General features: G+C 32.8%; 1 protein-coding gene across 1 annotated transcript in view; it reads right to left on the bottom strand.

Moving 5' to 3' along the window:
• The window catches only part of LOC119602896 (mitogen-activated protein kinase kinase kinase kinase 5), a gene marked incomplete at its 5' end in the record, with an annotated part of 81,362 nt that overhangs the window by 15,723 nt on the left and 42,667 nt on the right, over positions 1 to 22,972 (bottom strand). The window contains 2 exons of the mRNA XM_037954695.1: positions 4,041 to 4,079; positions 19,457 to 19,526. Of these exons, the coding sequence (XP_037810623.1) occupies positions 4,041 to 4,079; positions 19,457 to 19,526 (109 nt within the window). The remainder of the gene's footprint in view (positions 1 to 4,040; positions 4,080 to 19,456; positions 19,527 to 22,972) is intronic.

Below are 22,972 nucleotides of genomic sequence, written 5' to 3'. Positions count from 1 at the left end.
AATGGACTTTAAATAATGTTTGATGCTTGAAAAAAAACGGAAATTTTTTTTTTTGAACAAGTACTCAAGAGCCATAGAAGAAAAGTGGGGTGGAATGAATAGATGCAAAATTCCAAAAAAAAAATACTTAGAATCTACTTTTTAAGTCGTAATGTTGCAAATGTAAAAATCTTGTCAGACATTTTTTCTCATTGCATTTGTTGTTTTTCTCTGTTTTTTTCCTAGAGTTTTGGTAATTTAACTTGATATTAGAGAATGACTAAAGAGGAAAAGTGAAATTTGAAAAAAATAAATAAATTGGTTTAAAATTTTTTTCCAGGAAAAAACAAGTATTTAATGTAAATTTTTCTTTTTTGAACATTACAACAACACAAAAGCAAAATTGGCATAATTAATTTAACAGCTTGAAGATATGTTTTATGACATGAACTGAAAATGAACTGTATGTAGTTCTTACAAGGTTGTAGTCTAGGCTAAATGTAAAATTATGTCGATTTTGTAATTGTAGTTAATTGAGTTACTAAAATGACATGATATGACATTTTAGTTATAAATTATAGGATAGATATCAATACTTCTGCCAAAGAATGAATGTTTTATTAAAAATTATTATGAAATTACTTTCATTTAGTAAAGCAATAAGGACAATATCTATGAGAATCAGAAAGTTGCAACTGTTTTGGGATAAAATATTTTTTAAGAAATATTAGATCAAGCTATTTGCAGTACAACAGATATCGGGTTTCTCGAACTTTAGACTTGACAACAGTCTGAACTATATAATAGAGTCCATTATATAGACTAGGTAAGAGTGGAGTACAAGAGATATCGGGTTTCTCAAACTTTAGACTAGACAATAGTCTGAACTACATACATATATATTAGAGTCTATTTTATAGACTAGTTAACAGTCTGAACTATAGACTAGGCTTTTGTATGAAGTATAGATTAAACAATAAGTGTAAGTTAAAGACTAGACCTGAACTATAGCCATGACTGTAGTCTGACAACAGAAATGTGACAAAAATTTTGAACTTAAATCTCATTTAGAGATAAAACTATAATCTGACTAGATTACATTCAGAACTATAAACAAGAATCGGATGTATATATTAGGTTATAGTCTGAACTATAGACTGCACTATAGATTAGAACTTAGCTATAGATTAGAACTGAACTATAGATAAGAATAGTTTTATCTAGACTAGACCATTATATAAACTGTAAGCTAAACTTTAGTCACCATTCTTGTCTGAACTATTAACTAGTCTGGACTATAAACCATAAATATAGTTCAGATAATAAAATATACTATATTCTGAACAATAGACCGAATTATAGCTTCAACTATAGACTGGACTACAATATGTAGTATAGTCTGAACTACAGATTAGTCTTAACAATAATCTGAACTATAGTCCAGACAATATTTTGAAGTATATTTTTTGCTACACTATTCTAAACAAATGTCTTTTTTATTGTATGATCTATAGTCCAGACTATTTTCTGAATTATAGTCTGGAGTATAGACTTGACAAAAGTCTGAAATGTTGTCGTGAGTAAAGTCTGAACTGCAGACTAGACTATATCTAGAACTATACACTAGACTATAGATAGAACTATACACTAGACTATAGATTAAACAATAGTTTGTATTATTGTTTGACCTATAGTCGAAATTATTGTCTGAACTATAGTCTAGGCTTGTGTCTGATCTATAGTCTGAACTATAGCCTGATCAGTAGTCTGGACTATAGTCTATTCTATAGTCTGACCTATAGTCTGTACTATAGTCTGACCTGTAGCCTGACCTATAGCCTGGCCTATAGTCTGATCTACAGAATGGACTATTATCTGACCTATAGTCTGGACTATAATCTCACTACAGTCTGATCTATAGAATGGACTGTAATCTGAACTTTTCTTCTACTACTGACTATGGTCTGAACAATTACGTTACTATAGTCCGAACAATTTACTAGTCTGAACAATTGCCTGGACTAGTCAAAACTGTGGTCTATTTCATACTCTACACTATATTCGAAACAATTGTTCGAACTATAGTCTACACTAAAGTCTGATCCATAGTCTAGACTAAAGACTGATACAATGGCTAGACTATAGTCTGGTTTATAGTCCGGTTTATAGTAAAATCTACAGTCTGAACTAAAGTCTGATCTATAGTCTGAACTATAGTCTGGACTATATTCTGATCTACAGTCTGGACTATAGTCTGATCTGTAGTCTGGACTATGGTATGATCTATAGTCTGGACTATGGTCTGATCAAAAGTCTGGACTATAGACTCCCCTATAACCTGGACTATAGACTTACGTATAGTCTGGACTTTAGACTCACCTATAGTCTGGACTATAGACTCACCTATAGTCTGGACTATAGACTCACCTATAGTCTGGACTACAGACTCACCTATAGTCTGGACTATAGACTCACCTATAGTCTGGACTATAGACTCACCTATAGTCTGGACTATAGACTCACCTATAGTCTGAACTATAGACTCACCTACTGTCTGGACTATAGACTCACCTATAGTCTGGACTATAGACTCACCTATAGTCTGCACTATAGACTCACCTAAAGTCTGGACTATAGACTCACCTATAGTCTGGACTACAGACTGAAATATAGTTTGGACTGTAGACTGACCTATAGTCTGGACTATATTCTGATCTGTAGTCTAGACTATGGTCTGATCAATAATCTGGACTATAGACTTACCTATAGTCTGGACTAATGACTCACTTATAGTCTGGACTTTAGACTACATTATAATCTGGACTATAGACTCCCCTATAATCTGGATTACAGACTTACCTATAGTCTGGATTATAGACCTACCTATAGTTTGGACTATAGACTTACCTATAGTCTGGATTATAGACTCAGCTATAGTCTGGACTATAGACTCAACTATTGTCTGGACTTTAGACTCGCCTATAGTCTGGACAATAGACTTATATATAGTCTGGATTATAGACTTATATATAGTCTGGACTTACCTATAGTCTCGATTATAGACTGATCTATAGTCTGGACTATAGTCTGGACTGTAGACTGATCTATAGTCTGGACTGTAGACTGATCTATAGTCTGGACTATAGACTGATCTATAGTCTGGACTACAGACTGATAGTATGGACTATATACTGATATATAGTCTGAACTATATACTGATGTATAGTCTGGACTATAGATTGATCTATTATTATGTCATTTTCAAAAATTTATATAATGTGAACACAAAATATGTATACGGACATAAACTATTGATTTTTTCCCATTATTTTTCGTATCATACCGTTAATATCGCATAAAATTGCTATTAAATTCCCATAACTAATTAATTCAAAAGCCATTTATAAATATACATATATACAGTTTTTTTTATACCCTGTTACCATCAACCAAATTAGCAATTTGAGGACATACAAGTGGACACATAAACAAATAAAATTAAAACATAAAATATATACACATAGAGAAATAAGTATTGATGATTTGTGACAGGAACATGAGTGAGTGAACTAAAATAAGACAAAATTTAAAAAAATCTGCTACAAAAGTACAGAAATGAAAGGGGAAATTTTGAAAGAATGATTTTTTTTTTTTTGTAGAAATGAATGAAATGATGTTATAACAAATGAGAAGTATGCATAATGATCAATTATTATTTCCAACATATTAATGACATGAGGGGGGTAAAGGTAAGGAGTTTAAACAACACATTTTATTTAAAAGGGTTTAGAGAAAGTAAAAAGTACTAAACATACAAAACAAGCCATATTTGTAATTACTACTATATTTTAGGTCAATAACTAAGTAAAACAGAAAATCGGGCTGGGGGTCTGTAAGTGTAAGGGGTTTGTGAAATTTTGTATAAATTTTAGAAACATGTTGTTGTTGTAGTAGTATGTTGTTTATATTTTTTTGAGGGGGGTAAAAGTATTTGGTATTTGTTGTTGTTGTTAAGTTTTTTTGATAGCACTAGTACTTAAGTAGTAGTTTATTGTAGTTACCTTAATTTTAGTTCCTCATCAATATATTGTAAGAGACTCCTACAAAATAATATAAATAGTAAAAAATATATAATTTGTAGAAACCAAATTTTGTGTGAAAAAAAGAAAATTTAACAAAAACATTAACAAATAAACACATTATAAGGAAGTGAGCAAAAGAATCCAACGTATTTAACATTGTAAGTAATAAAGTGTAAAAAGAGTGTCTAAAAAGCTCCTTTTTTTGTTATGTTGCTAAATAGAAAATAATTTACAAAACTAAAGCAAGAAATATTAAACAGTTGAAAAATGTTTTCTTAAAAAAAAAGCTTTATATAAATTAATAACAACAAAAGCGCTAATTGTAATAAGTTTTGATAAAACTGTTGTACTTATTATTTGCTAATAATTAGAATTTTTTTTTTTAATTAAGCAACAGTAGATGTAGTTAATAGTCTAGTAAATGTAGTAAAATTACTAGACATAGTAAACACTATAAATCTACTAAATGATTACATTACCATTTAAACTAAAATATATATGTATGTAGGTCCAACTTTGAACTGATCTATAATCTGGTCTATAAACTGATTGATGATAAATAGTCTTTACTATATACTCTTCTATAGTCCAGACTATATACTGATCGATAGTCTAGACATAGATTGATATAAAGTCTGTACAATTGATTGATATATAGCTTATAGACTGCTCTATATTCCAGAATTTAGACTGATTTAAAGTCAGCAATATACACTGATCTATAGTCTGTACTATAGACTGATTTATACTATGTACAGTAGGCTGATCTAAATATAGACTAATCAATAATCTGAACTATAGATTGATCTTAATGTGGACTATAGACTAATCTATAATCTGGACTATAGACTGATCTATAGTTTGGACTATAGACAGATCTATAGTCTGGACTATAGACTGATTGATATATTCGATTATAGAGTGATCTATAGTTTGGATTATAGAGTGATGAATAGTCTAAGCTGACGACTTATATATAGTCTGGACTATAGACTGATCTATAGTCTGGACTATAGATTGATCTGGACTATATATTGATCTGTACTATAGACTGATCTATATATTGATCTATAGTCCGCTCTACAGACTGATTCATAGTCTGCGCTATAGACTGATCTTTAGTCTGGACTATAGACTGATCTATAGTGTGGACTACAGACTGATCTATAGTCTGGACTGTAGTCTATAGTGTTGACTATAAACTGATCTATAGTGCTGACTATAGATTAATCTATAGTGTGGGCTACAGATTGATCTATAGTCTGGACTGTAGACTGGTATATAGTCTTCACTATAGACTTATTTATAGTCTGCACTATAAACTGATCTATAGTCTGTATTATAGACTGATCTATGGTGTGGACTATAGACTGATCAGTAGTCTGGACTATAGACTGATCTGTAGTCTGGACTATAGACTGATCTATACTATATAGACTGATCTATAATCTGCACTATAGACTGCTCTATAGTCTGGACTATGGACTGATTTGGGGTCAAATTACGGCATACGATATCGATCGAAATCTCAATAGAATATAAATGGAGATTTCGATCGATATCGTATGCCCTGTACTATAGACAGATCTATAATCAGCACTATATACTGATCCTTAGTCTGCACTATAGACTGATCCATAGTCTGCGCTATAGACTAATCTGGACTATAGACTGATCTATGGTATGGACTATAGACTGATCTATAGACCGGACTGTAGACTGATCTATAGTATGGACTGTAGACTGGTCTATAGTACGTACTGTAGACTTGTCCATAGTGTTGACTATAGACTGATCTATAGTGTTGACTATAGATTGATCTATAGTGTAGACTATAGACTGATCTATAGTGTGGACTACTGATTGATCTATAGTCTGGACTGTAGACTGATATATAGTCTTCACTATAGAGTGATCTATAGTCTGCACTATGAACTGATCTATAGTCTGCACTATGAACTGATTTATAGTCTGTACTATAAACTGATCTATAGTGTGGACTATAGACTGATCAATATAGTCTGATTTATACTATATAGACTGATCTATAGTCTGCACTATATACTGATCTATAGTCTGGACTATAGACGGTTATATAGTATGGACTATAGACTAATCTTTAGTCTGGACTATAAATCGATCTTTAGTCTGGACTATAGACTGATCTATAGTATGGACTATAGATTGATCTATAGTGTAGACTATAGACTGATCTATAGTGTGTACTACGGTTGATATATAGTCTGGACTGTAGACTGATCTATAGTTTAGACTATAGACTGATCTATAGTCAGAACTATATACTGATCTGTTTTCTGTACTTTACACAGATATTATATATATATATATTTCTCCATAAAAATCTTTAACAATTTTTAGTTTAAACTAAAAATTATACATAAAAATGTCGAAATGCCTCAAAAAATGCAAATACTATGGACTCCCAAAATACAAATGGAAAAAAGGTTCCACTTCATTGAATAAATATGTTTTCAATTGAGACCCATTTTATGCTCGGGTTGAACAACTTAAAAACAATTTACAGCATACAAAATGTTTAGACAATTTTAAAATAACAATAATAAAATCATAATCAAATCAACCTTTGTCATAGGATCTTTTTTTTTTATTTAAAAAATGAAAACATAGAAAAATAAAATATTTTTGAAAATATAAATGGTAATTACCATGGTTATAGACAATATCTTGTCATAAAATACAAAATATTTATATAAAAAAATTAAAAATTTGCCAAAGAAAAGGGTCATCGTCTATTGTTTCAGACAATAAATTTACTAAAGGACTGAAAATAAGAGTATGAGAGAGTGTTAGGGTGAATACTGATTGTTATAAATTTATCCTTTTTTGATTGTGTATGTGTGGTCCTTAAAGAAATCTAAAACAAAGGAAAGTATTCTTTATAATGTAGACTAGACAAATGTTATTCATAAATTATGCATGTGTAGAAACATGTATGTATGCTGGTATTTGATTGTATATATCTTTTTAAATTTATTGTCTTTGTCCTGTTCTGCTAGCCATTTTGTTTTATCATCATAAAGGTTGTCTGCTTTTTTTGGATATTAACTTGTTTTGTAAGGATTTGTTTTTAATTTTTGTGTATTTTTATGAATAGAAACTTATATTTTCATAACATTATTAAAATTGAAATTAATAAAACATATTGTTTTGTTTTGTAGGAAAAAATATTCAAGGACATGGAAATGATCAACAGGATAAAGAAAATATATTTTTACATGAAATTATTAAACATTAGGAAAATACGTTTTTCTATAGTCTGCACTACAGAATTATCCATAGCCAGGACTATTTACTGCTATACATATGTATATTTTGGAATATATATTAATCTAGAGTCGCTATAGGGGGAAACATATATAGTCGGGGCTATTTAAGCTAATATATAATCTTGACTATAGATTGATCAACGATATAGAGAACAGCCTGACCAATAGCATGGATTATAGGAGTATAAACTTCCCTATAGTGACTGGTCAATAGATTAATTTACAAACTGACCCGAAAAAGATCTGAAGACTGACATTTAGACTAAAGACCGATCTATAGTTTGGACTATAGTCGGATCTATAGTCTGCACTATAGACTGATTTTAAATCTATACTATAGACTAACCTACAGTTTAGGTAACTGATCTATAGTCTGGACTATAGACTGATCTACAGTCTGGACTATAGACTTATCTATAGTCTGGACTATAGACTAATCTACAGTCTGGAATATAGATTGATCTATAGTCTGGACTATAGACTGATCTATAGTCTGGACTATTGACTGATCTATAGTCTGGACTATAGACTGATCTATAGTCTGGACATAGACTGATCTTTAGTCTGGGCTATACACTGATCTATTGTCTGGACTATAGACTGATCTATAGTCTGGACTATAGACTGAACTATAGTCTGGACTATAGACTGATTTATAGTCTGGACTATAGACTGATCTATAGACTGGACTATAGACTGATCTATAGTCTGGACTATGGACTGATCTACAGTCTGGACTATAGACTGATCTATAGTATGGACTATAGACTGATCTATAGTCTGGACTATAGACTGATCTATAGTCTGGACTATAGACTGATTTATAATCTGAACTATATACTGATCTGTAGCCTGTACTATACACAGACTGGACTATAGACTGATCTATAGTCTGGATTATAGACTGATCTATAGTCTGGACTATAGACTGATCAATAGTCTGGACTATAGACTGATCTATAGTCTGGACTACATACTGATCAATAGTCTGGACTATAGACTGACCAATAGTCTGGACTATAGGCTGATCTATAGTCTGGACTATAGACTGATCTATAGTCTGGACTATAGACTGATCTATAGTCTGAACTATAGACTGATCTATAGTCTGGACATAGAATTATCTTTAGTCTGGGCTATACACTGATCTATTGTCTGGACTAAAGACTGATCTATAGTCTGGACTATAGACTGAACTATAGTCTGGACTATAGACTGATTTATAGTCTGGACTATAGACTGATCTATAGACTGGACTATAGACTGATCTAAAGTCTGGACTATAGACTGATCTATAGTCTGGACTATAGACTGATCAATAGTCTGGACTATAGACTGATCTATAGTCTGGACTATAGACTGATCTATAGTCTGGACTATAGACTGATCAATAGTCTGGACTATAGACTGACCAATAGTCTGGACTATAGGCTGATCTATAGTCTGGACTATAGACTGATCTGTAGTTTGGACTATAGACTGATCTATAGGCTGGACTATAAACTGATATATAGTCTGGACTATGAACTGATCTATAGTCTGGACTATAGACTGATCAATAGTCTGGATTATAGACTGATCTATAGTAAAGACTATAGACTGATCTATAGTCTAGACTATAGACTGATCTGTAGTCTGGAGGACTATAGATTGATCTATAGTCTGAACTATGGTCTGGACTATAGACTGATTTATAGTCTGGACTATAGACTGATCTATAGACTGGACTATAGACTGATCTAAAGTCTGGACTATAGACTGATCTATAGTCTGGACTATAGACTGATCAATAGTCTGGACTATAGACTGATCTATAGACTGGACTATAGACTGATCTAAAGTCTGGACTATAGACTGATCTATAGTCTGGACTATAGACTGATCAATAGTCTGGACTATAGACTGATCTATAGTCTGGACTATAGACTGATCTATAGTCTGGACTATAGACTGATCAATAGTCTGGACTATAGACTGACCAATAGTCTGGACTATAGGCTGATCTATAGTCTGGACTATAGACTGATCTGTAGTTTGGACTATAGACTGATCTATAGGCTGGACTATAAACTGATATATAGTCTGGACTATGAACTGATCTATAGTCTGGACTATAGACTGATCAATAGTTTGGATTATAGACTGATCTATAGTAAAGACTATAGACTGATCTATAGTCTAGACTATAGACTGATCTGTAGTCTGGAGGACTATAGAATGATCTATAGTCTGAACTATGGACTGGACTATAGACTGATCTATAGTCTGGAATATAGACTGATCTATAGTCTGGACTATAGACTGATCTATAGTCTGTACTACAGACTGATCTATAGTCTGTACTATGGACTGGACTATAGACTGATCTATAGTCTGGACTATAGACTGATCTATAGTCTGGACTATAGACTGATCTATAGTCTGGACTATAGACTGATTTATAGTCTGAACTATAGACTGACTTATAGTCTGGACTATATACTGATTTATAGTCTGGACTATAGACTGATCTATAGTCTGGACTATAGACTGATCTATAGTCTGGGCTATAGACTGATCTATAGTCTGGACTTTAGACTGATCTATAGTCTGGACTATAGAGTAACCTATAGTCTGGACTATAGACCAATCTGTGGGCTGGACTATAGACTGATCTTATAACAGTCTGATCTATATTATAAACTAATTCTTGGTGTAAAAATATAATTTTTAGATGTTACCAAATCACTACGTTCCCACTACCATAATTTAGGATATAAAAACATCCTGCAATGTTGTTAAATCTAACGCAACATTAAAATTTTAGAACTTTATGAAAAGAAAATCAATGCATATAAAAGAACTTAAGTCATAAATCAATGTTATAAAATCACAGTCATGTTAATACTCCTACATTTAATAATATTTCACTCTAACATTCTCCGCTTAAAGGTCAAAAGATATTATAAGAAAAAAGAAAAATGTTCATATACTAAAAAATTACTATTTAGCACCCCTTAGAGTAAAAGTAGGAGAATGTTAAAAAAAATCAATTTTTTCACAAAAAAAAGACCCCTTCATAAAATGCAGTTTTTCTTAATGTCGCACGTTGAACATAATGACACTTGAGCAAGGAGAAAAAAACAGACTTGAGAGCAGTAATTCACTATTTCTTATTTTTTCAGTTTTAGTTTTATATGACAGGGACTCTTAAGTTGAAAGGAACAAAAACAGCAGCAGCAAAAATTCTTTGGCATTTTGCCATAAGAAATAGTTACTTTTCCTTCATATTTGTCATTTACTGGCAAAACAGAAAAGAAAATAACAAAATCTCAATAATATTTTTCTACTTGTAGTTTCTTAACTTAAAGACGTCAGAAAATGTAAACAGCAAATAAAAAAAATTTTCCATATTCTGAATAAAGTTATCATTTGACGCCTTCATGTTAAATATTTTCTTCTAAGCCGTCTGCAAAGTTTTTCTTTTCATTCCTTGGTTTATTTAATTTTTGCCTTTGCTACTGTTTTATAGAAATTTCAAGTATTTTTTTTGTCTTTCTGCTGCTGCTACTCAGTTTCATCTGACATAAGTGACACATTTGCTGACATTGAGATTGTGTGCCTTCGTCAAATTTTAAGCACAAGGAATTGTGGAAACAAAAGACAAAGATGTCTCGACTAGAGTCGACAGCTAAAAAATAATCATAAATTGATTTATGATTATGTTTTTGCGTTAGAACAAAAAGGATTCAATTTAAAGATTAAAACATAAAAGAAGCCAAAGGGGCGTTTAGTTGAGGCAAGCAAAATTTAAACTATTGAAATAATAATGTTTTAAAAATTATGGTGACAAAAAATTGTATTATAGATAGACTAATACTAATAGACTAATCTATAGTGTGCACGTGGACTATAGGATAATCTATAGTTTGTACTATAGGCCAATCTATAGTCTGAACTACAGACTACTATGTAATCTGGGCTACAGACTAATCTATAGTCTGCACTTTAGATTGATCTACAGTCGGGACTATACATTGATCTACAGTGTAGACTATAGGTTGCTCTATATTCTGGGCCATAGGCTGATCTATAGTCTGGACTATAGGCTGATTTACAGTCTGAACTATAGTCTAATCTACAGTCTGGACCATAGACTAATCTATAGCCTGGACTATAGTGTGGACTATTCGCTGATATACGGTCTGGACTATATACTAATTTATAGCCTGGACTATAGACTTCTCTATAGCATGAACTATAGACATATATATAGTCTGTACTATAGACTAATCTATAGTTTGAAATATAAACTAATCTAAAGTCCGGACTGTAGACTAATCTATAGTCTGGACTATAGACTGATCTACAGTCTGGACTATAGACTGATCTACAGTCTGGACTATAGACTGATCTACAGTCTGGACTATAGACTAATCTATAGTATGGACCATAGATTTATCTATAGTCTGGACTATAGATTTATCTATAGTCTGGACTATAGACTAAGCTTTAGTCTATAGTGGACATAAATAAATGGACTATAGACTGATCTATAGTCTGATTTATAGTCTGAACTATAGACTGATCTATAGTATGGACTATAGACTAATATATAATCTGGACTATAGACTAATCTATAGTCTGGACTATAGACTAATCTATAGTCTGGACTATAGACTTTTCTATAGTCTGGACTATAGACTTTTCTATAGTCTGGACTGTAGATTGATCTACAGTCTGGACTAAAGACTGATCTATAGTCTGGACTATTGACTGATCTACAGGCTGGACTATAGACTAATATATAGTCTGGACTATAGACTAAGCTTTAGTCTATAGTGGACATAAATAAATGGACTATAGACTAATCTATAGTATGGACAATAAATTTATCTATAGTCTGGACTATAGATTTATCTATAGTCTGGACTATAGACTAAGCTTTAGTCTATAGTGGACATAAATAAATGGACTATAGACTAATCTATAGTATGGACCATAGATTTATCTATAGTCTGGACTATAGACTTATCTATAGTATGGACTATAGACTAATCTATAGTCTGGACTATAGACTAATCTATAGTCTGGACTATAGACTAATCTATAGTCTGGACTATAGACTTTTCTATAGTCTGGACTATAGACTTTTCTATAGTCTGGACTGTAGATTGATCTACAGTCTGGACTAAAGACTGATCTATAGTCTGGACTATTGACTGATCTACAGGCTGGACTATAGACTGATCTATAATCTGGACTATAGACCGATCTATCGTGTGGACCATAAGCTGATCTATAGTCTGGACTATAGACTGTTCTATAGACTTATCTGTAGTCTGGACTATAGACTGATCTCTAATATGGACTATAGACTGATCTATTGTCTGGATTATAGAGTAATCTAATAATATATAGTAATATATAGTCTGGACTATAGACTATAGACTAATCTATAGTCTGGACTATAGACTTATCTATAGTATGGACTATAGACTAATCTATAGTCTGGACTATAGACTTAACTATAGTCTGGACTATAGACTTAACTATATTCTGGACTACAGACTAATCTATAGTCTGGAATATATATTGAACTACAGTCTCGATTATAGACTGATTTGGACTATAGACTGAACTATAGACTGGACTATAGACTAATCTATAGTCTGGACCATAGATTTATCTATAGTCTGGACCATAGATTTATCTATAGTCTGGACTATAGACTAATCTATAGTCTGGACTATAGACTAATCTATAGTCTGGACTATAGACTAATCTATAGTCTGGACTATAGACTAATCTATAGTCTGGACTATAGACTAATCTATAGTCTGGACTATAGACTAATCTATAGTCTGGACTAAAGACTAATCTTTAGTCTGGACTATAGACTAATCTATAGTCTGGACTATAGACTAATCTATAGTCTGGATTATAGACTTATCTATAGTCTGGATTATAGACTTATCTATAGTCCAAACTATAGATCAGTCTATAGTCCAGACTATAGATCAGTCTATATTCCAGACTATAGACTAGCCTATAGTATATAAGCTGATCTATAGTCTGGACTATAGACTGTTCTATAGACTTATCTGTAGTCTGGACTATAGACTGATCTCTAATATGGACTATAGACTGATCTATTGTCTGGATTATAGAGTAATCTATAGTCTGGACTATAGACTTAACTATAGTCTGGACTGTAGACTTAACTATAGTCTGGGCTATAAACTAATCTATAGTCTGGACTACAGACTATATCTATATCTGGACTATAGACTGATCTGTAGTCTATAGACTAATCTATAGTCTGGACTTTAGACTTATCTATAGTCTGGACTATAGACTGATCTATAGTCTGGACTATAGACAGATCTATAGTCTGGACCATATACTGATCTATAGTCTGGACTATAGACTGATCTATAGCCTGGACTATAGACTGATCTATAGTATGGACTATCGACTAATCGATAGTCTGGACTATAGACTGATCTATAGTCTGGACTATAGTCTGATTTATATTCTGGACTATAGACTGATCTATAGTATGGACAATAGACTAATCTGTAGTCTGGACTTTAGACTTATCTATAGTCTGGACTATAGACTGATCTATAGTCTGGACTAAAGACTGATCTATAGTCTGGACTATAGTCTGATTTATAGTCTGGACTATAGACTTATCTATAGTATGGACTATAGACTAATCTATAGTCTGGACTTTAGACTTATCTATAGTCTGGACTATAGACTGATCTATAGTCTGGACTATAGACATATCTATAGTCTGGACTATATACTGATCTATAGTCTGGACTATAGACTGATCTATAGCCTGGACTATAGACTGATCTATAGCCTGGACTATAGACTGATCAATTGTCTGGACTATCGACTGATCTATAGTTTGGACTTTAGACTTATCTATAGTCTGGACTATAGGCTGATCTATAGTCTGGACTATATACTGATCTATAGTCTGGACTATAGACTGATCTATAGTCTGGACTATAGACAGATCTATAGTCTGGACTATATACTGATCTATAGTCTGGACTATAGACTGATCTATAGCCTGGACTATAGACTGATCTATAGTATGGACTATCGACTAATCGATAGCCTGGACTATAGACTGATCTATAGCCTGGACTAAAGACTGATCAATTGTCTGGACTATCGACTGATCTATAGTTTGGACTTTAGACTTATCTATAGTCTGGACTATAGACTGATCTATAGTCTAGACTATAGACGGATTTATAGTCGGGAATATAGACTGATTTATAGTTTGGACTGATCTATAGTCTGGATTAAAAATAAATCTATAGTCTGGTTTCTAGACGTTGTTTCACATCCTTTAAACTTTCTTCCAGTGTACTTTCTAACTCCCTAAACTTTATTTAGTTTTACATTTGAAAAACCAAAATGAAGGCCATTAAAACCCTCTGCCATAAAAACCAAAGCAGTCAACCAAAAATTTAACTTGAAGCTAAACGGAACAAGCAAACAAGAATGAGAAAAAAATACACAACAAAACTAAATAACAAATCCTGTGGCCAGGATACACAGAAGTTATGACAAGTTAACTATCACTGAATTTTGACTTAGTCATGTCTCCAAGTGACGCCATATTCCTTTGTTTAGTTTTAGTTTGTGTTAGTGGTTGTTTTTTTTTTTACGGTGGCGCAGCACACACAATTTACGCACATTGCAAAAGTTGCATGAAACCGGAAAATGAGGCAAAAAAAAAAAAAAAAAAAACAAAGAAGTTTATTGTATCTACATTGTTTATTTGTGCATGACTGGCTGGGTTGGTATGCAAAATGTGCAACAGGAATGTTGCAGCAACCACTAACATGGCCAACAAACATGTTAAGGAGAATTTCTATTTTCATAATTGTCTTATTTTCTTATTTTCGTTGAGCAAAAAAGTTTTCTCCATAAATTAGAATTTTTTTAATTATTAAGAAATTGCAGAGGGGAGAAAAATTAAAATAAATTTACTGAAGGTTTCTTGTAACTATGTACGGAACCAAGTGGTATGGATCCCCACCCGTTATATTATTGACTTGGTGTAGACTATATCCGATTACACTTTTAATTAATTTCATAAAATATTTAATTATTAGATTTCAAAAGCTAAAAAAAAAACAACTTAAATTTAAATGCCTAAAACCATAAAACAAAGCAAAATAAAATGGAGGCTTCTCCTTTCATTCTAAACTTGCATTCACCAAAAAAAAGCCAGAAAACTTCAAAAGAACAAAACGCAACTCAAGCCACTAAATTCCAGCATAAAAGTTAAGAAAAAGATAATTTTCTTAAAAAAAAGTAATTTGTTAACAAAAGCTCTAAAGAAAATTATATAAAAAAAATTAAATTAAAATAACAAGTAACGCAAGAAAAAGAATAATTCAAATAAAATAAAACAGAAACAGTTAGTAAAACTGAACCGAACCGAAGCGTACAGAACAAAGTTGCCTGTGTTCTGACCTTAAGGACATGTTCATAATTAAAGTTCCAGTAAGTTTTTGTTTTCTTTGTTGTAATTGTTGTTGATGTTTTAATAAAGGACTAAAAGTATATAAGAAATGAAAAAGAAAAAAAAAAAAATACAAAATAGTATAAAAAACAAAAAATCAAAAATAATAAAAATCATAGTTATTTCGTAGAAGGAGAAATGGTAATATTTAAATGCAAAAAACAGAAGATAATAATTGCCTTAAATTAAGTTTTATATAAAAAGTTAGTTGAGAAAAAAAAAAACTTGTAGTGGCAATTATCCGCAAAAATATGCAATGAAAAGTAATGGCTTGATTAAGAGCGAAAGTTAAAAGAGAGCAAAAAAAAAATGGCAGATAAAGAAATGAAAACCACTAAACTTGTGGAAAAACTTAGATTTAAAGAAAATTTATATAGACAATAAATGAGCAAATTTGCACCCTATAGTCTGCACTATTAACCAAGCTTTCGAATGGACTATAGTCTTAACTATAAACTGTCAGGACTATAGACTAAGCAATAGTCTGAACTATAGACTAAGTTATAATCTGGACTAAAGACTAAGTTATAATCTGGACTATAGACTAAGCTATAGTCTGGACTATAGACTAAGCTATAGTCTGGACTATAGACTAAGCTATAGTCTGGACTATAGACTAAGCTATAGTCTGGACTATAGACTAAGCTATAGTCTGGACTATACTAAGTTATAATCTGGACTATATACAAAGCAATTGACTAGACTATAGACAAAGCTGTAGACTGGACTAAAGAAAATGCTATAAACTGGTCTATAGACTAAGCTATAGTCTGGACTACAGACTAAGCTATAGTCTGGCCTATAGACTAAGCTATAGTCTTGCCTATAGACTAAGCTGTAGTCTGGACTATAGACTAAGCTATAGTCTGGACCATAGGCTAAGCTATAGTCTAGACTATAGACTAAACTAAAGTCTGGACATTAGACTAAGCTATAGTCTGGATTATAGACTAAGCTATAGCCTGGACTATAGACTAAGCTATAGTCTGGACTATAGACTAAGCTATTGTCTGGACTATAGACTACGCTATAGTCTGAACTAAGCTATAGTCTGGACTATAGACTATGCTATAGCCTGGACTATAGACTAAGCTGTAGTCTAGACTATTGACTAAGCTAAAGCCTGGACTATAGACTAAGCTGTAGTCTAGACAATTGACTAAGCTATAGTCTGGACTATAGACTAAGCTATAGTCTGGACTATAGACTAAGCTATAGTCTGGACTATAGACTAAGCTATAGTCTGGACTATAGACTAAGCTATTGTCTGGACTATAGACTAAGCTATAGTCTGGACTATAGACTAAGCTATTGTCTGGACTATAGACTAAGCTATAGTCTGGACTATAGACTAAGCTATAGTCTGGACTATAGACTAAGCTATAGTCTGGACTATAGACTAAGCTATAGTCTGGACTATAGATTAAGCAATAGTCTGGACTATAGTCTGGACTATAGACTAAGCTATAGTCTGGACTATAGACTAAGCTATAGTCTGGACTATAGACTATGCTATAGTCTGGACTATAGACTAAGCTATAGTCTGGACTATAGACTAAGCTACAGTCCGGACTGTAGACTAAGCTATAGTCTGGAATATACACTAAGCTATAGTCTAGACTATAGACTAAGCTATAGTCTGGATTATAGACTAAGCCATAGTCTGGACTATACACTAAGCTATAGTCTAGACTATAGACTAAGCTATAGTCTGGACTATAGACTATGCTATATTCTTGACAATAGACTAAGCTGTAGTCTGGACTATAGACTAAGCTATAGTCTGGACTATAGACCAAGCTATGGTCTGGACTATAGACCAATCTATAGTCTGGAGTATAGACCAAGCTATAGTCTGGTCTGCTATAGTCTGGACTATAGACCAAGCTATAGTCAGGACTATAGACTAAGCTATAGTCTGGACTATAGACTGAGCTATAGTCTGGACTATAGACTAAGCTATAGGCTGGACTATAGACTAAGCTATAGCCTGGACTATAGCCTAAGCTATAGTCTGGACTATAGACTAAGCTATAGTCTAGAGTATAGACTAAGCTATAGTCTGGACTATAGACTAAGCTATATTCTTGACAATAGACTAAGCTATAGACTGGACTATAGACTAAATTATAGTTTAGAATATAGACTAAGCTATATTCTGGACTATAAACCAAGCTATAGTGTGGACTATAGACCAAGCTATAGCCTGGCCTATAGACAAGGCTATAGTCTGGACTATAGACAAGGCTATAGTTTGGACTATAGACAAGGCTATAGTCTGGACTATAGACAAGACTATAGTCTGGACTATAGACAAGGCTATAGTCTGGACTATAGACAAGGCTATAGTCTGGACTATAGACAAGGCTATAGTCTGTACTATAGACTAGGCTATAGTCTGGGATATAGACAAGGCTATAGTCTGGACTATAGACAAGGCTATAGTCTGGACTATAGACAAGGCTATAGTCTGGACTATAGACAAGGCTAGTCTGGACTATAGACAAGGCTATAGTCTGGACTATAGACAAGGCTATAGTCTGGACTATAGACAAGGCTATAGTCTGGACTATAGACAAGGCTATAGTCTGGACTATAGACAAGGCTATAGTCTGGACTATAGACAAGGCTATAGTCTGGACTATAGACAAGGCTATAGTCTGGACTATAGACAAGGCTGTAGTCTGGACTATAGACAAGGCTATAGTCTGGACTATAGACAAGGCTATAGTCTGGACTATAGACAAGGCTATAGTTTGGACTATAGACAATGCTATATCCTGGACTATAGACGAGGCCATAGTCGGGAATATAGATAAAGTAGATAGAGATTTATTCTTAAACACAGCTTTTTGTATACAGTCCTTCTAAGTTCTTAATACTTTTAAAACCCCATAAAACCAATAAAAATGTAAAAACAAATAAAGCCCCAATAATTACCTGATCCCTATAAAACATTTTATAATTGATAATTATGTTCAAATGCAAATGCGTTCAAAAAAACATTTAATATGAGAAAATGTAATAAATTGTAATAAAATGCATATAATGGGTTTAAAAGCAATATAAATGAAGAAAAAAATTTAAGAAACAAGTAATACACACTGTCAGCCAAAAGAATTAAAATTAGAATGATTAAAAGCTTTTATGTATAAGTTTTTGCTTTGCTTTGTTAAACTGTTCAAGCACAATTACAACATGAACAAGTACAACAAGCGCGCGTCTGAATGCATCATGTTGCATGTAGTACTTCAACGAAGAAAAAAGCAGGTTGTTGGTTGCACAAATGCTTAAGTATATAAAAAAAGTGTTTTCAATGTAAATTGTTGTTTTTGTCTTACAACATATAGTTTATAGTATTTTTTTTAAATAAAATAGAGTTTGAAAAAAGGATAAAAAGTAGGACTAAATATGTAAATATGTAAATGTATAGAAATTACATAAAACCCAGTAATAGTTGGAAAAGTAAAACCAAGTAATAATATACATATATAATACTCTACTGCAAGTTAAAATTGTTTTCTTTTAGAACAAATTGTAATACATACATGTCACTTGGTAAAGTTTCAGGACTAGAAGAACGTTCATTATTCCACTGTGAACTAGATGATGTCATGCCTATAAAAGAAAGGAAAGCAGAAAAAAATACATTGTAAAATTTTCATCACACTAACAATATAATTAAAATTAACATGTTCTTTTTTTTTGATAAAATTTTCCTATAAAACTACAACAATAGCAATTAATTTCAATCACAACATGTTTGTTATACAATGTAAATTGGCAATGCACACACACACACACATATGTAGTTACATTCATACATATGGGATGCACAATAAAGATTTTTAGTGAAAGTAACATTAAAATGTTCTACCATTAATAGTTAAACTCGATAAAAAGTTATTTTGTTATACAAAATAAAACTTGGTCTCGTTATTGTTTTGTTTCTTTTATTGACAATATATGAGAAAAATCCATTAGAGTTACATATAGTCTGGAAAAACAATACATACACAGATGTTTGCAAGGATATACACATATATAGACACTACAACCGAGTCATTGTTAAGATATTCCAGCAGAACGGTATGACAGTCGTCTTCGTTCGAAGAACGCAGTAGTACCCAAAAGTTTATTTATATAGATTCTTAGTGATAAAACTACCGGGTTGTGACTGTTTATCCCGTAGTAAACAACAGCGAGCAGCAACATGGATGACAACATTTACGAAAAAAAGTAGTTAAAATTAAAATGCTGTCGATACAAAGTGTCATTATTAACATACTTAGTTGAAATATTTTAAAAGCGCTGAAAAAGCTAATGTAGCTAAAGTTCTAGCATTTCGACTTGAGATTAACATGAGATTAAGGTTCTAGTATAAAACTAGAACTGAACTAGAACTGAACTTGAACTGAACTTGAACTGAACTAGAACTTGAACTTGAACTAGAACTGAACTAGAACTGAACTGGAACTGAATTAGAACTGAGCTAGAACAGAACTAGAACAGAACCAGAACAGAACTAGAACAGAACTAGAACAGAACTAGAACAGAACTAGAACAGAACTAGAACAGAACTAGAACAGAACTAACTAGAACAGAACTAGAACAGAACTAGAACAGAACTAGAACAGAACTAGAACAGAACTAGAACAGAACTAGAACAGAACTAGAACAGAACTAGAACAGAACTAGAACAGAACTAGAACAGAACTAGAACAGAACTAGAACAGAACTAGAACAGAACTAGAACAGAACTAGAACAGAACTAGAACAGAACTAGAACAGAACTAGAACAGAACTAGAACAGAACAGAACTAGAACAGAACTAGAACAGAACTAAAACAGAACTAGAACAGAACTAGAACAGAACTAGAACAGAACTAGAACAGAACTAGAACAGAACTAGAACAGAACTAGAACAGAATAGAACAGAAGTAGAACAGAACTAGAACAGAACTAGAACAGAACTAGAACAGAACTAGAACAGAACTAGAACAGAACTAGAACAGAACTAGAACAGAACTAGAACAGAACTAGAACAGAACTAGAACAGAACTAGAACAGAACTAGAACAGAACTAGAACAGAACTAGAACAGAACTAGAACAGAACTAGAACAGAACTAGAACAGAACTAGAACAGAACTAGAACAGAACTAGAACAGAACTAGAACAGAACTAGAACAGAACTAGAACAGAACTAGAACAGAACTAGAACAGAACTAGAACAGAACTAGAGCAGAACTAGAACAGAACTAGAACAGAACTGTAACAGAACTAGAACAGAACTAGATCAGAACTAGAACAGAACTAGAACAGAACTAGAACTGAACTAGAACTGAACTAGAACTGAACTAGAACTGAACTAGAACTGAACTAGAACTGAACTAGAACTGAACTAGAACTGAACTAGAACTGAACTAGAACTGAACTAGAACAGAACTAGAACAGAACTAGAACAGAACTAGAACAGAACTAGAACAGAACTAGAACAGAACTAGAACAGAACTAGAACAGAACTAGAACAGAACTAGAACAGAACTAGAACAGAACTAGAACAGAACTAGAACAGAACTAGAACAGAACTAGAACAGAACTAGAACAGAACAGAACAGAACTAGAACAGAACTAGAACAGAACTAGAACAGAACTAGAACAGAACTAGAACAGAACTAGAACAGAACTAGAACAGAACTAGAACAGAACTAGAACAGAACTAGAACAGAACTAGAACAGAACTAGAACAGAACTAGAACAGAACTAGAACAGAACTAGAACAGAACTAGAACAGAACTAGAACAGAACTAGAACAGAACTAGAACAGAACTAGAACAGAACTAGAACAGAACTAGAACAGAACTAGAACAGAACTAGAACAGAACTAGAACAGAACTAGAACAGAACTAGAACAGAACTAGAACAGAACTAGAACAGAACTAGAACAGAACTAGAACAGAACTAGAACAGAACTAGAACAGAACTAGAACAGAACTAGAACAGAACTAGAACAGAACTAGAACAGAACTAGAACAGAACTAGAAACAGAACTAGAACAGAACTAGAACAGAACTAGAACAGAACTAGAACAGAACTAGAACAGAACTAGAACAGAACTAGAACAGAACTAGAACAGAACTAGAACAGAACTAGAACAGAACTAGAACAGAACTAGAACAGAACTAGAACAGAACTAGAACAGAACTAGAACAGAACTAGAACAGAACTAGAACAGAACTAGAACAGAACTAGAACAGAACTAGAACAGAACTAGAACAGAACTAGAACAGAACTAGCACAGAACTAGAACAGAACTAGAACAGAACTAGAACAGAACTAGAACAGAACTAGAACAGAACTAGAACAGAACTAGAACAGAACTAGAACAGAACTAGAGCAGAACTAGAACAGAACTAGAACAGAACTGTAACAGAACTAGAACAGAACTAGATCAGAACTAGAACAGAACTAGAACAGAACTAGAACTGAACTAGAACTGAACTAGAACTGAACTAGAACTGAACTAGAACTGAACTAGAACTGAACTAGAACTGAACTAGAACTGAACTAGAACTGAACTAGAACTGAACTAGAACTGAACTAGAACTGAACTAGAACTGAACTAGAACTGAACTAGAACTGAACTAGAACTGAACTAGAACTGAACTAGAACTGAACTAGAACTGAACTAGAACTAGAACTGAACTAGAACTGAACTAGAACTGAACTAGAACTGAACTAGAACTGAACTAGAACTGAACTAGAACTGAACTAGAACTGAACTAGAACTGAACTAGAACTGAACTAGAACTGAACTAGAACTGAACTAGAACTGAACTAGAACTGAACTAGAACTGAACTAGAACTGAACTAGAACTGAACTAGAACTGAACTAGAACTGAACTAGAACTGAACTAGAACTGAACTAGAACTGAACTAGAACTGAACTAGAACTGAACTAGAACTGAACTAGAACTGAACTAGAACTGAACTAGAACTGAACTAGAACTGAACTAGAACTGAACTAGAACTGACTAGAACTGAACTAGAACTGAACTAGAAC

Source organism: Lucilia sericata, unplaced genomic scaffold, assembly GCF_015586225.1.
Source record: "Lucilia sericata isolate MDLA Ls3-8-SP2 unplaced genomic scaffold, ASM1558622v1 Contig000262F_arrow, whole genome shotgun sequence".
Classification (NCBI taxonomy): Eukaryota; Metazoa; Arthropoda; class Insecta; order Diptera; family Calliphoridae; genus Lucilia; species Lucilia sericata.
Note: the sequence above shows the minus strand (reverse complement) of the source record. Positions and strands in the feature narration are given on the sequence as shown.